At 38.6% G+C, this 14,330-nt stretch overlaps 1 protein-coding gene across 2 annotated transcripts; it reads left to right on the forward strand.

Moving 5' to 3' along the window:
• Positions 1 to 87: 87 nt before the first annotated feature.
• FGFR1OP2 (FGFR1 oncogene partner 2) lies at positions 88 to 12,707 on the forward strand. Of its 2 annotated transcripts, none has more exons than XM_071733197.1 (6): positions 88 to 330; positions 4,011 to 4,147; positions 5,329 to 5,446; positions 6,154 to 6,296; positions 9,140 to 9,253; positions 9,992 to 12,707. In XM_071733197.1, exons 1-6 carry the CDS (start codon positions 327 to 329, stop codon positions 10,127 to 10,129), a joined length of 654 nt encoding a protein of 217 aa, XP_071589298.1. In that variant the 5' UTR covers positions 88 to 326; the 3' UTR covers positions 10,130 to 12,707. The 2 variants fall into 2 exon arrangements, with proteins under 2 accessions (XP_071589298.1, XP_071589299.1); XM_071733198.1 differs by lacking the exon at positions 88 to 330 and adding an exon at positions 398 to 546.
• Positions 12,708 to 14,330: the final 1,623 nt, after the last annotated feature.

A 14,330-nucleotide genomic window follows, 5' to 3' on the forward strand; every position in this document is an offset into this window, starting at 1 on the left:
CTCGCGAGAGGTCGCTGAGGGGTGCGGGCGACGGAGGGGAGGCGAGGGGAGCCCGGGAGGCAGCTCTCGCGAGAGCTGGAGGCGGCGGCCGTGGTGGCGGCGGTGATAGCGGTGGGGCGTCCTCTGGCGAGAGCGGCGGCCGCCCGGTGCCGCTGGTAGGGAGCGCGGCCGCCCTCGCCTCACGCAGCCCCGCCCACTGGCGGGGATACACCGCCCCCACCCCTCCCCCGCTTCCCCCTTGCGGCCCGCCGCCATTTGACAGCGGGGCGGGCCGGTTGGGGCTTCACCCCACTCCCCGGCGCCGGGGGCTGCCGGAGCGGCCGGTCATGAGTGAGTGGCGCCAGGCGGGGCAGGGGCGTTTGGGGGCCGGCGGGGGAGGGGAGGGGAGAGGAGAGGGGAGGGTGCTGTGGGCACCGGGCGGGTGGGAGCCCAGGGTGTTTGTGTTGGGGTGCGCGGGGAGCCCCTGGGCCGGGACGTTACGAAGGGTGTGGGAGAGCAGCAGGAGGAGAAGAAGCCCCTCCTCACCTCCTGGAGCCGCTGGCTGAGGTGGGCCGGAGCGAAATCCCTCGTCTTGGCTTTGGCAAGAGAGCCTTCACCGGCCCTGCCGTGCCTGCCGTGTCACGGCAGGTGCCCCGGTGTCGCGACAGTCCTGACTGGCCGCCACTCAGCATCCGTTCTTGTGGCGGCGGGGGAGAAGGAGGGGACGCTCCGTGAGAGTCCTGCCTGCCCCCCCGCTCCCCTCCTCTCCCTCCCCGCCCTGGCCGGCCAGCGGCCGGGAAACCGCAGCTCTGCCCGGTGTGTAACTGGGCTGCAGCGGTGGCTTCGTCCACGGGCTGGGCCTGTTTGCTGTGGGAGGCTCATTGTTTGTTTTGTGCTGCTGGAAGCGGTGCTGGCTCCGGCTCAGCCCGTGGGACTCTCGTTTTGCACGGAGAGTCGTAATAGACCTTAAAACTTGCAGAAACTGCAGCGTGGTTCAGCCTTGGAGAGAAAAAAAAAAACCTGAAACATTAAGCTACGGGAAAAGGTTGTTTTGAGTAAGGTGTTGAAAAAAAGAAGAGACGGTAAACTAGAGGAAGGCTGTAGTCGCACGAAATTTTTATTCTTTGGTGGTGTTTGTTTTCTTTTAAGGGGACCCGAATTTGGTAATGAAAGCAATTAGTAAATAGCAGGAAGTGACAGGAAATGAATACGTAGCAGGAGTATTGCTATGTTGTTTGAGTTGTTGCTCTTGCTACCTGTTGACCCTGTTGGTAAGATTGCAGACTAACAAATGCAACTGGGCATCTCGTCTAGGGCAGAGTTCAGGAATCATCAAGTTAAGCTGCTATAGTCACAGAATCACAGAATCAGCCAGGTTGGAAAGGACCTCTGAGTCCAACCCTTGATCCACTACCACTGTGGGTACCAGACCATGGCACTGAGTGCCACATTAGTCTGTTCTTAAAAAACCTCCAGGGATGGAGAATCCACCTCCATTTGAGGCCACTATGAATTACCATGATACAAATAGTGGCTCTCCTTGGGGTACAAATCTTGTCTGAAAACAGGAGATGACCTCTGGCCTCCTGAAGGTGCTGCAGTGAGGGTGAACAGGCACTGCTGAATTTGCATGGCTGCATTCCACACAAGGCACACACGCATCTTCCCCGAAAAACAACGCTGGTGGCTTTGCTGCTAACGAGTTTCTTTTTATCTTGTGTAGTTGGGTTGGGTCGAAATGAGAACAGCATAGGAGGATGAATATACACTTCATTTAAAAATTTATGTTGATGCATACTAATTATCTGAGGTGTTAACTGCATTGTAGTCCTAATGCCACATGAGTTCCAAGCTTATGGAGAAGTCTTGAGTGGCTTTATACTGGCTGGAGAATTCATGACCTATGAATTGAGCTAAAGACTGCTGTTTAAAGTCTCCTTAAATACGGATCTGATTAAATCAATTTCTTTAACAGTTTAACCCACTAATGTGGAAGGTCATCTTTTGTCTGTGATATTTCGTAGTCCAGTAGGAGCATGAGACCAGAATCAGAAGGAGAAATGAGCAAGAAAAGCAAAAACAATGCAATACAATCTCTATATTAGTAATATTAAAAAGAACTGAAACTACTACACCAGAGTGAATAAATTAACTACCTGTGATAGCACATCAGTCTGCCATAGAACTCAACCTGATCCCTCAAATACATATATACCTCATGCAGAAGATAAAATGAAAACTTTACTTGTTAAACAGGAAGGAGGTACCGTTACAAACGTGTACAGGAAACCTGTGCCTGTCAAAATGCTGATGTTTTTGGTAATGCATGAATCACAGAAATCATGTGTTAAAGGAGTTGTGCTCTGTGCATACAGAAAGCTCACTAATGGAACTCCTTTGTCAGTCTAAAGCAAATCCAAACTTTTCTGCTGTGATAGGATCCTGGAAAGATCTTTCTACGTGGTTAAAGTAAACTAAATGCTTTTATAATACATATAATATATTACAATATATTACATAAAGAGGGAGCAGCTAATAAAATTATCAAATTAAAATGCTTTTGAGAGGTTACGCCTTGCAGGATGTTCTGGGTGCACAAGAGCTCTTCAGAGAACATTTAAAACTCTGCTGCTGACTTGCTTAGTTTTCTCCTACCTTAATGCAGGAGGGCAGGATATGCCCTGTGTGTTTGTAAATCTTTTGGGGGGAATGGTTCAGTTTTGAGTATTTGAAGTATCCTTACTTCTACTACTTACATGGGGCAGTGGGAAAACATCTGTTGGGGAAGACGTTAAGACTTCTTTAAGTTTGGCTTAAAAGATCCTAGGCTATGATTTATTAAGGTGACTAAGAAAGTCTAAAAATTAACATGGAGCAGATTTTTTTTCTGTAGATCAATAAAGATTGCTGACCTTTTATGCTTACAGAAATCTTGCCTTTAGGTAAATGGCATGGATAAGAAATGGATTTGGTCCATCTTTTCATATCAAAGAAAATTTCTTGAAACAAACATCACACCTTATATTAATAAGACCCATAACTCTAATAAGCCTTTAGCCTTGCTCTCTGACATCGTTCAAGGAGTTTTAGTAGATTTCCATTTCAGTAGAAAAAGCCCAAAGTTTCTTAAAAGAAAATAAAAACTTGGGCTGAAAATTTCAGTCTCTAATCTTAATCTATCGAGAATTAGTATGAAAAAATTCAATGTAAAGGCCAGTGTTCTGAAAATGCCAGTACATTAAAGCATTTTGCAGCTTGAGCAATTCTAGCAGGAAGTAATTTCTGCTAACATATTACATGAAGTAGAATGCTGGTATTTTAACTAGGCAGTTGGTTCTTTTTCATGGCTAAGTTGCAGTCTACCCTGTCTAAAATTTTGCAGTTTCATTCTATGCAGTGATGTTTATTTTCATTTATAGACATGAAGAAAAGACAAGCCTTTAGTTTTCTGAATTTTCCCAGAGTAATTTTATCTGCTCTGCCAGTTTGGAGCCATTTTATCTCTGCTATTTAATTAACAAAGATGTTCCAGCCTGTTGTAGTCCTTTGGCATTCTCTTTTTTTGCTGCATGTATACTTCTTGCATAGCTTGAAGTATATCTGACTGGTGTTAGAGCACATTAGGAAAAAAAAAAAAGTTTTGAAAAATTAAATTATTTAATAGTCTTTTTTTCTTCTGCTACTTAGAGAATGAAGGACAAACACTGCTCAGATTCCATATGTTTAATATTCCTTCTTTTGCCCTTTAGTATATTGATACTCTTCTCCCAACACAAAGTTTACTTTCATTTTGTTTCTCTGTATGTGGTCTCTCCGTCAATCAAAAAAGAAAAGGCAGACCTCAGGGTGCTCATAGGATACATACATTTTTCCTACTCCTTAAAGTCCAAGAGTCTAGATGTTTCTGAGGGAGGGGTTGTATCCAGCTGCTTTAGACTAAAAAAAAGTTAGCATTTTATATATCACATACATAGCTGTTCTCCATATAGCAAACAGGTGGTGTTGTGAAAATAACATATTTTGTTCTTCAGAAATGAGTTGCACAATTGAAAAAGCCTTAGCAGATGCAAAAGCACTGGTGGAACGGCTACGGGAACATGACAACGCAGCAGAAGCTCTTATTGAACAGACTACAGCTCTTAACAAGAGGGTTGAAGCAATGAAACAGGTTTGGCTTTGAACTTTGTTTACTCCAGTAAAAAAAACAACTTGGAAACACATAACTTAAAGTAATTTCTGTGTGCTTCTATACAACATAGAATCGGTATATTATTTGGTTAATACTTTAATACCATACTAAGTTTTTTCATTATAGGTGTGACAATGATCTAAAAATACTTGTTTACATATTGAGTTTGATGCTGTGAAGAAGTGTTCTATGTTAGACTCTAGTTTAAATACTGAAAACTACAATTTATTTGAAATACATTGGTAGAAATAGGGTTGGTATCTTACAAACCATTTTGTGGTGTTTTGTGTTTTGCTCTTCTGTGAAATACCACTTGTTTTGTTAATGTCAGTGTGCACATTTCATCGTATAGATTGACTTTAATCATGTTTATATGCATATAAGTATACATGTCATTAATGCATATTTAATCATATCTTGCTTTCAGCTGTTCAGAATAGTTTCTCTTTTCACAGCCTCCTTTTGTTTCAAAGCAGCCTGTTAGACTTACTCATAATCATTTCCATTCTGACTTTAAGGTAGTCATGGCATCTTCTTAGGTTGAGCATGATACTCACTAGAGAACTCCTGGAAAAACATAAAGGTGTCTACTGACTTTCCACATGGGAGTTCATCTTCTCATTTTAATAGAACACCGGATGTGTTACTAGGCCTGTAATATAATAAAACCCTGTACGTGCTTCATCCTTGTAAAACTAGTCATGCAGAGGCTTCATAACTTCAGGAGTATTAACCCAGTTGTTGATAGTCAGTATCCATTTATTCAGGTCCATGTGACTTGTGGTTTAAGGTATTGGGAAGCCACAGTAAATATCTAAAGGTCAATATCTCATGGCTTCTCTTTCCCATATACATATTGGTTTTAAATTACTTGATGGTGAATTTCACCTGCATTAATTGAAGGTTTAATAATGCCCACTGTGCATCTGAGGTGTGAACTTTGTTTAAAAACAAAGGTAATACTTTTGTGTCTCTAAAGTGCAACATGGTAGCAACACCTCCAGAAGTGGTTTTGTTTGTTTGATGTTATTGAAAAACAAGTATTATCTTGCTGGTTACAGACTTTGACATTAGAGCTGGCCCTTTGTGACTTGCTGAATAATACCAGCTTTCAATTACTCAAATATGTTGTGGTTTTATGGGGTTTTTTAATTAACTAGTACCAAGAAGAAATTCAAGAGCTCAATGAAGTAGCAAGACATCGTCCTCGGTCTACGTTAGTGATGGGTATCCAGCAAGAAAACAGACAGATCAGGGAACTGCAACAGGAAAATAAAGGTAAAATATGAATGTTCTATTCTTCACAAGTTCCAGCCTGCACCACTGCAATAAGTGAAATTTTTACCATTGATTTATTCTCAAACAATCACTAGAAGAAATTTTTTCTTCTAATTTCAATTTGTCTCTTTAACTGATCATAACGTACCCTAACAAGGAGTCCTAATGTCCATCCACTAGGACTGTGGTTAACAAAAAGGGAGAGTTGCAGAAAATTACTTTTTTCATTCCTTATCTAATGTTCAGCACATCTGAAGAGATAAACATAACTTACAATATAGGTATTTATTTGGAAACCTACTTTTCTGCTGCTAAAAATTAACTAATTTAGGAGCACTCGGGACAAATTTTAGTGTAAGTGTAGTAGTATAATTCCTTCTGGAACTCTCCACACTAGGAATATACTGTTCTTCCTGGAATAACCTAGATAATCTAACAGATATTCATCAAAGAAGTTAATGATCTCTATTCATATTTCATCGTACCTCAGGAGTTATTTGTCCTTTGATTTAGTGTACTTTGAACAAAATCATTTTTTAACTTATTTTTCTAAGCTGCATATTAAAAGATACTCATAAACTTCTTCCCTTCATGGGTTTTATGGTTCAGGGAGAGGGGACACTCAATTTTGATTTTCTCAAGTTGAAGTACTTTTGCATTTTGTTTGAGTTTTCTCTGTTTAATCAAATTTAAAATTATCTTGGTAGAACTACGCACATCTCTTGAAGAACATCAGTCTGCTTTGGAACTCATCATGAGCAAATACAGAGAACAGATGTTTAGGTTGCTTATGGCAAGCAAAAAGGATGATCCAAGTATAATAATGAAATTAAAAGAGCAACATTCCAAGGTAGTAAGTTAACCTTTTTTCCCTTTTTTTTTTTTCTCTAGCAAACATTTAGTTTGTAGTGGATTGGTTCAAAGCTTACTTTGTCTCAATTTTCATATCACTGTACTAACAAGTCCTAATTTTTATAACCCAGTCCATGAAATGTGAACAGGAAACTTGATCAGACTAGTGAGTCAACCTTCCCAGCTTCTAATTTATTTAAGCTTTTGTCAAGTAGAATTTCATTACTGTATCTGCTTAGCTTACCTTTGTTTTGCCTAGGTCTTTAAGGTAACTGCATTATTAGACTTCCAGATGCCCATAGATCTCAGAAACATTCAAACATTTAGACTGGGTTTAACTTACACCTGTGGCTCCAGCAAATAATTAGTAAACCTGTGCTTCCTGGGGAAAGGAGGAGTAAGCTTTTTAAATGCAATAATCAAATATTTTCTGCCTAAATACTGTAAATTCTAAAATATGTATTTTAAAAGCTCTCTTGAATATTCAGTAACACTTCTCCTCTTCCCTGCTTCAACCCTTGGTTCTTGTTTCAGAATTGATCAGTAATACCAAAGAGAGTCCAGAGCAGGCTGAGTGCTTGAAGGGTGGTGAAAGTTGCTGGTACTAAGTGTGCTTCATCTTATGGCTTTTGTAAACAAGAAGGGCTGTTAAGCAATGTTTCTGTAAACTGTCATGAGGGAGGTCTACATGAGTATTCAGCAGCTTCATTTGTGGTTAATATACACTTGTATAGCATTAATATATAGTTTAGGCTTATAAAATGTATTTTCAGAAAAATTTGTGATTCTACATCGCTAACAAATCTAAAGAGGAACTTTCTAACAAAGCATTGTATTCCATCTTAAATGAAATGTAATAATCTCAGAGCAGTATAAATGTGTAGACAACCATTAATTTCAAGTGTTTAATAATCTTTGACCTCAACAAACATAAGTCTGTAAAGCAGAATTAGGGTCTGCATACTGGGAAAGCAAAGTTTAAAAATTTGATGCTTTTTTATGTCCTTTTAAAAAGACAAATATGTAATTGGTGCCATGGAAATCAATGGGACTACTTAGATTATTACCAAAGACTTCACTAGATTGGAGCTATATCTTTAACATATAATCCTGAAAAAGGATAAATATATATGCTTTTTAAAACTTCAGCATGTCATGTAATGTATTTTATGGTCTCAGTGGTACCAAGGCCAGAGGGTAAAATTTCACAGTCCATTTCAGAACAAATGTAATATAATTTAGGAAAACTTCTATGGATAAAAAAATTGGGAAAATAAAGCAACAAACAAAACCAAGCACCAAAAAACCAAAACCAGCCCCCCACTGAACAATATTATTTAAGCCAGAGATTTAGGCTTCAACATTTTGGTTAAATCTGATCCCACAAGAATGCCTGATGCAGGGGATTTATCACCCTTAACCTGATACTTAGGATTCCTGGAATTTCATTTATTCTTCTGTCAGCCTTCCCATTCAGTAAGACTGAACACTTTTGAAGCAGTCTGTTACTACATCTCTCCTGTTAACTAATAAAATTTGTCATACCTAAGGAATTAATCTCACTCTTACCAGTAATTGCAGGTCTCTCAAGTGGCAGCTATTACTTTAATGCCTATTTACAAAAGATTATTACAAAAGCATTGACTCCTGCAGATCAAGAAGCACCTCCTTTAAGTAGAAGAGTAGTTTAAATTAACAATGATGTATGCAAGAAAAAATTGTGTTGGTAGTAATGACCCTGATCTAAGTGTGCTGTTTGAATTTGCTCAACTGAAAAGAGGATGAAGAACATGTGTGGCTTTTTTTCTCTTCACAGAAAAGGAGCAATATATAGAAGTAAAAGGTGAAAGATCCAAAATGTGTTGATAGGTGTTTGAAGCTACCTTTGTGAAGGAACAATTTCATTTGATATTATAGTATAAAAATTCTACATATCTGCCTTTCAGAGGCAAAACCTTACAATATTCAGAGGCAAAACCTATTTCTGTTACCATCTGATCTAACCTTAGTTACCTTGGAATAAGAAGTTCTAAATCATGTTGATCCAAGAGGCCACGTAAGTAGGCAAAATAGGAAGCAGAGAGGACAGCAGTATATCTAGAAGCCATGAACTCCTGAGTCCTTCTAAAGGGTACATCCTTGCCAACTCATTCTGTTACCACTGATAAGAGCTTCATTAAAAAAAAAAAAATCATTGAAAAAAATATTACATGTAATCACCCTCACTGGTAACTGGGAAGAAAATCAAGATTCACAGCAAGTTCCTCCCCTCCCTCCACCCCATGCTGTGAGCAGGCATTTAGTGATTAAATTACAACTATGGCCATTGGAATATCAGATAGGAAAGGATGGAAAGGGCTGATGTTCATTTTAGCAAAGTATGCTCATTTTCATCAGCTAAAGTTTATGATTCCAAGTGAGGCAGGTAATTATGACAGTGTAATCATTTCTGGTAGTTTAAAGTCAAGCTGATAACCTGCTGGGTGTACAGACCTCCAGTCAAACTCCAAGGGTAGTGCTGTGCTTCCCTTGGTGCCTTTTGCAGTCCCAGTGTCCCTGGAGCTGTAGGCTTTGCAGCTCTCTGAACCCCAACCCCAGTTGGACTTCGGGGATGAGGTGGAGGTCCTCAACACCATGGGTAGCCCAGATTAGGATTAACAGGACTACAGTGGCTAATCATGCTGTGGAGTTACAGAGAGTTCATTTGTTTCACAATTTTAGGTCTGTGTTCACATTTTTAGTAAGTGGTAGAGCAGGTAAACACGCATTTAATGCTTTGCTTTTTCTTAATAATGAATAAAATGTTATTAATGCTGTCATTATTTTATTTTTCTGTCTTAGGAGCTACAAGTACATGTGGACCAAATTACAGAAATGGCAGCAGTAATGAGAAAAGCCATTGAAATTGATGAAAAGCAGGGCTGTAAAGAGCAGGAACGTATCATTCAGCTTGAGGTAAGTGTGAAATCAAAGCTGCAGTAGCACAGATAGCAAGGGAAATAACATGGTTCTTTCTTTTGAGTTACTACACCATTCATTCCCACAGCTGTTCTGTTACACTTACCTTGTTGGGTGAGCTTTAAGTACTATTTCCTCACTCTGTCTTACTCTGAAGCCCAGTATATATAGGAATTAGTGATTGATATCCTGGCTTAAGATTTGTCTTTTTTCTTGTGTTTCAGTTTTTTGGTATTTTTTTTTTTCCTTAAGTCTCTGAATCTAGAAAAGAGTTAGGAAATAATACAACTTCATCCTAATAAGACACAAGGATGCAAATAATACACACACCTTTGGCTTTAAAATTTTCTTTTCTTAATAATAATTTTGTGCTCCTGGGGGATTCTGAGTTGCTTGTTATTGAAGGATCAATGCTATTGGTCTTTGGTTAGGTAAGCAGTTCATTGTGGGTTGCAGTGCATGGAAAGAACAGGGTATTTTCTTGAAATGCAACATCTGAACTTACCATCTTCTTGCCCATCTGCATTTTGAGCTTTGTTTGATGCCCAGTGTCTACTCAAAGAGAACAAAGGGTCAGAAACCCAGTGTTCTTAGTTTTAAAAGATAAAACAGCACTGTCTGAGTGCGTATCAGTATTTTAATCCTTACACATTTGGAGAAGCAGAGAGAGGAATAACAGTTGTCTTGACTTCTTTCTGGAGTTCTGTTAAATGCCTTTTCTTTCCCTGGTTATAGAAAGAAAATAAAGGTTTGAGAGAAATTCTACAAATAACTAGAGAATCATTCCTGAACCTCAAGAAAGAAGATGCATCAGAGAGCACATCTCTATCAGGATTAGTAACAAACAGTGATTTGAGCCTGAGGAAAAGCTAAAGACTGTGGAAATGAACAAGCTTCAGTTGCACACTTTACAAATGGAACATCAGGGGTCACTTGTCAAGCACTTGTTACTGAATAGGGCACCAGCAAGCTAATGCATCTTAAACTCCAGTTTAGTGGCTTTTATACTGCGTAAAATGAATTAAAATTGGTATTCTACAAAAAACACAGTGACAGATAAATTGCCATAGATCTAACTTCAGTAGGAAATGGATTAATGCAGTTACTGAATTGGGAATTATTTTTATATGAAGTTGTTTTACAGATAAGAGAGGAGATTTCACCTGGTTTATCTAAGTTATTGCTCATACAAGGTTTCAGTGCACCTATTATATAATAAAGGTAAGATTCAAGGTTTGATCTCTGGCTAAAAGTCATAACTCACAAGTATGCTTTATGCATAATTCACATCACATTTTTTCCTTCTAATAAGTTTTTAATGTATTCTCATTTTGCAACAAACCTTTTTAATGGAAAGGGTATGCAGGCAGCATAGATCTTGAAGATTTCTGTTACTTGGCCACAAGATACCCTGTTCTAATACAAGGCAAATTCTTTAAACATAAGCAATGCTTTTGCAGTTGGTTTTTTTTTAATTGAACAAAAGTCTTTAAAACACATGTACTTAATTGTATTTTCAAAACATGAAAAGAGCTGCTTCCACATTACTGCCTTCTGGAACGTAGTAGGCATAGTATCATTCTGCCTTAGCTTTTACTTTTTAGAAGAGAAAACCTGGTGAGAAGGCACATTATAGGTAAGAAGCCACATTAGTCCCATTGATTTCTTCTTGTGATTGCCTGCCCAAACTTTGTGACTGGGAAACAACAATTTGAAAGCAGCAGAAAGGTGGCTGGGGGAGGGAAGGAGAAAAGTGCTATGGTCAAGTTAGCAGCCTGCATGCCTGCAGCCAGTACTCTTAATTTCTTTTAAGTACTATGCAGTCATCAAGAAGGTTAAGTAAGTTTCAGGCATGTTATGTTTTCACTAGGACATGTTTCAATATGCTGTACTGACAAATAGAGTGCTCACTTTTAATCCTGAAATACTTGGAGAGTGAAAAAGAATTAGCTTTTCTAGGCCAAAGGGCAGCTTATATTGTATGCAGACACAACAGGCTAGACAAGACAGATATAACTTGTATGCTACACAAGACAGGCTTGTAGTAAAGAGATGACAAAATAATTTTCTATTTGGCTCTTGTTTATCAGGTTATTGCTTCTTGGTCAAGGCAGCAAGAAAGTTCCTAGAGTTGATGTGCATTACCACTTAATGTATGCTTTATTTGAAATAAATAGTCAAAGAAGCAGAATGAAAACTTTAAAATACAGAAAACCATAGATGTACAAACACCATCCACACTTGAATATTTTGGCTGTTTAAAAGCTAGCAAAATGAGCTGAACTCTTACTCTGAAGTAAACTTTCATATAATCAGTTTGATTTTCAGTTGCAACAATGCAAAAAAAGAACAAGATATCAAGCACTTCTACTCGTGTCAGTTTAAATCCAACTTCCTTTGACTCAGTACAGCTTCCCTGGGCTCAAGATAAATGCCCCACATTCACAGCTTGCATTCACATTGCCTGTGAATTAATTTATGGGGAGCTAAATATTTTAGTTTTGTTGCTCTCAGTTACTGCCCCCCAGTTCCCATAGTGTTTAAGAAAAACAGGTGGTGGGAGAGGAGCATTTAACTGAGACAATAAATGCTAATATTCAGTTAACTACTGTGCTAAGAAATTCAGTTGAAAGGACATAAACCAAGCTTCCAAATTTTTCACAGCATTTTTTATAAACGGAGAAGCTGCTACGTCTTCCAGATCATCTTAGCTCGTTTCTAGACTTAAGAATACAGTCAGGACATTGATGGGCATGGATAAAAAAGTATTAACCATTTCCAACTTGCTAAACATCTGCAGGGCATATTTCTGCTCAAGTACAAAATCTATTGTCTATCATTATCTGTAAAACTTTGCCAGTGCTTCTATAATTTAGATTTTGCATTTCTACTGTAGCTTGCAAGCTGGTGACTTAACAGAAGCAACACTTTTTTTTTTTTTAATGGAGTGTGTTTTGGTGTTGCAAACTTAGACTAAAATTTTGTTTCTGTTGATTAAGTTATTCTTTTTACAAGTGTCTTTTCAGCCACTGACTGAAATTTTCAGAGGCATTTATATCCATTTAATGCTGAATGCAGTTTCATGGCTGACTTTCTGGTTTGGCTTTCAAATACAGTCTCTAGAGTTGTATATCAGAGAAAGGTTGTTGGTCTGTGGCAGTTCTTTAAGGTTGCTCTATTATGAAATAATGCTTGATTAGTGTTTATTTTTGTAAATTAAAATAATGTGACTTAATTTATCTATCCCTAGTCTTCACGTTTGATACGTCTCCCCTGTCATTCCCCTGCCCTGATCACTTTAGGATTTTAAAGAACCTTCACAGTGTGTGGAGTGACTATTTTTCATTGCATACCTGTTATTTTTGTAATGCAGATGGCTTGAAAAGAGTTTATGGCTAGAATTGTGTACTGTACAGTAAACTTATTTTATCAATAAAGTTGACTGAAAATATCAGTGTCTTAATGATTGAAGCAAGGTACTTATATTTTAAAAACATGTTAAAAAACCCACATAATTTTGCCATTTACTCAGTGTATTTTTATGCCTTAAGGCAGGCCAGCCAGTTTCTATTGCTTTTATTCATGTTTCTATATAGCAAAACAAAAAATCCTGTTAAGTCTTAATTCTCTCTTAAAAAAACCTAACAACCACTTCTGCACAGGCATCTTTCAAATGAATCACTGGAATTACTAATTTAGAGGAGCAGTAAGGATAAACAGAAAACAATCCATTGGGCTTTGATTTTTGGGTCAAAACATTTTGGTTCCAGTCCAAGGTGACTGTTGTGGGGTTGCTTGTTTTTTGGGTTTGTGGTTTTTATTTGGTTGTTTTTTTTAAGATTAAAGAAGTCACTTCTACTTGGTTTAAGCTTTGGGTTCCTTCCTGTGTGATGTGTAAATGAGAATGGCAGTGGATGACATTCACAAGCTGACAGAGAAATATTTTCTCTGCCCCTCCTTGATTTCTCAGAAGAAATTTTTTTTTATTGTGATAAATTCTGTATTTATAAGCAAGTAATAAATGTCAAGCTAAGTCATAAGTACATGTAGTATCTATTAAGACTGAAGGGCAGCTTGAAACTGAATTGGGTTGTTTAGTATAAAAGCTTTAAATAGCTCTGGCTTTTAAACAAACACATTGGATTAGAAGATTTAGGTTGAACTGTAGAGCTAGTGCTGCTGTTTTCATGCAGGATTACATTTACTAGGATCCCTTTGTAGATACCAAAAACTTTACATAGATACCAAAAAATTTACATTGGCTTAAGAAATTATCAGTTTTAGTTGGTAATCATTAAGCTCTAAGAACACTTTTGCTGATTAAAAAAATAAATTCCAAATCTGAATGTAAGATACACACCTGTTCTTTCTGCAGATACTGATGTCCAAGATGACAGGTGGTTAAACTGGCTAACAGAGAACAGGGTCACAGTGGGACAGGCAATGGACAGAGACAGGGGGAAGATTAGGCAGGAGAACACAAGAAATTTTAAGTTAAATATGAAGGAAAATGTAGAGAAGTTAGACTTAATATTGGACCACTTCTTTACCATCCTTTTTAACATTGTGCTCTTTGTAATGCCTCTCTGAAGACATTCAAAACCCACCTGGATTCTGTCCCCTGCAACCTACTCCAGGTGAACCTGGTTGGGGAGGGTGGTTGGAATGGGTGTTCTCCAGGGGTCTCTTCCAACCCCTGACGTTCTGTGATTCAGTTCTGGAAGCAGCATCAACCTACCCACTGCTACCAGAAAAAAAAAAAAAGGAGAAAGCAACAAGACATGGTGGGAACACGGCTCAGCTGCAGGCAACCAAAAGCTGCCAGCTGGCTGCAGGATTGTCACAGAAGGCATTGTCACAGAGATCCCGTTCAGCCTGGTGTACAAACAAGAACCATCTCATTGTTATCCTAGAAAAATCTGCACTCTCTTTCACATATCCCAAAACCAGCACCAAGGAACATACCTGCTGTTGTTTAAAGAGCACTAAAGCAAGTCCTGTACACGCTCAGAGGACTTCCTGCTGGACTCACCCTTCCAGAACACCAAGGTGGGCTGGGAGAACCCTGCACAGC

The sequence above is a fragment of the Heliangelus exortis genome, chromosome 1 (assembly GCF_036169615.1).
Source record: "Heliangelus exortis chromosome 1, bHelExo1.hap1, whole genome shotgun sequence".
NCBI classification, from domain to species: Eukaryota; Metazoa; Chordata; class Aves; order Apodiformes; family Trochilidae; genus Heliangelus; species Heliangelus exortis.

Excerpts from the sequence above, each read along its gene's own strand:
- FGFR1OP2 (XM_071733197.1), top strand. Across the intron at positions 4,148-5,328 it reads GGGTTGAAGCAATGAAACAG|TACCAAGAAGAAATTCAAGA; the intron begins GTTTGGCTTTGA and ends TTAATTAACTAG. Across the intron at positions 9,254-9,991 it reads AACGTATCATTCAGCTTGAG|AAAGAAAATAAAGGTTTGAG; the intron begins GTAAGTGTGAAA and ends CCCTGGTTATAG.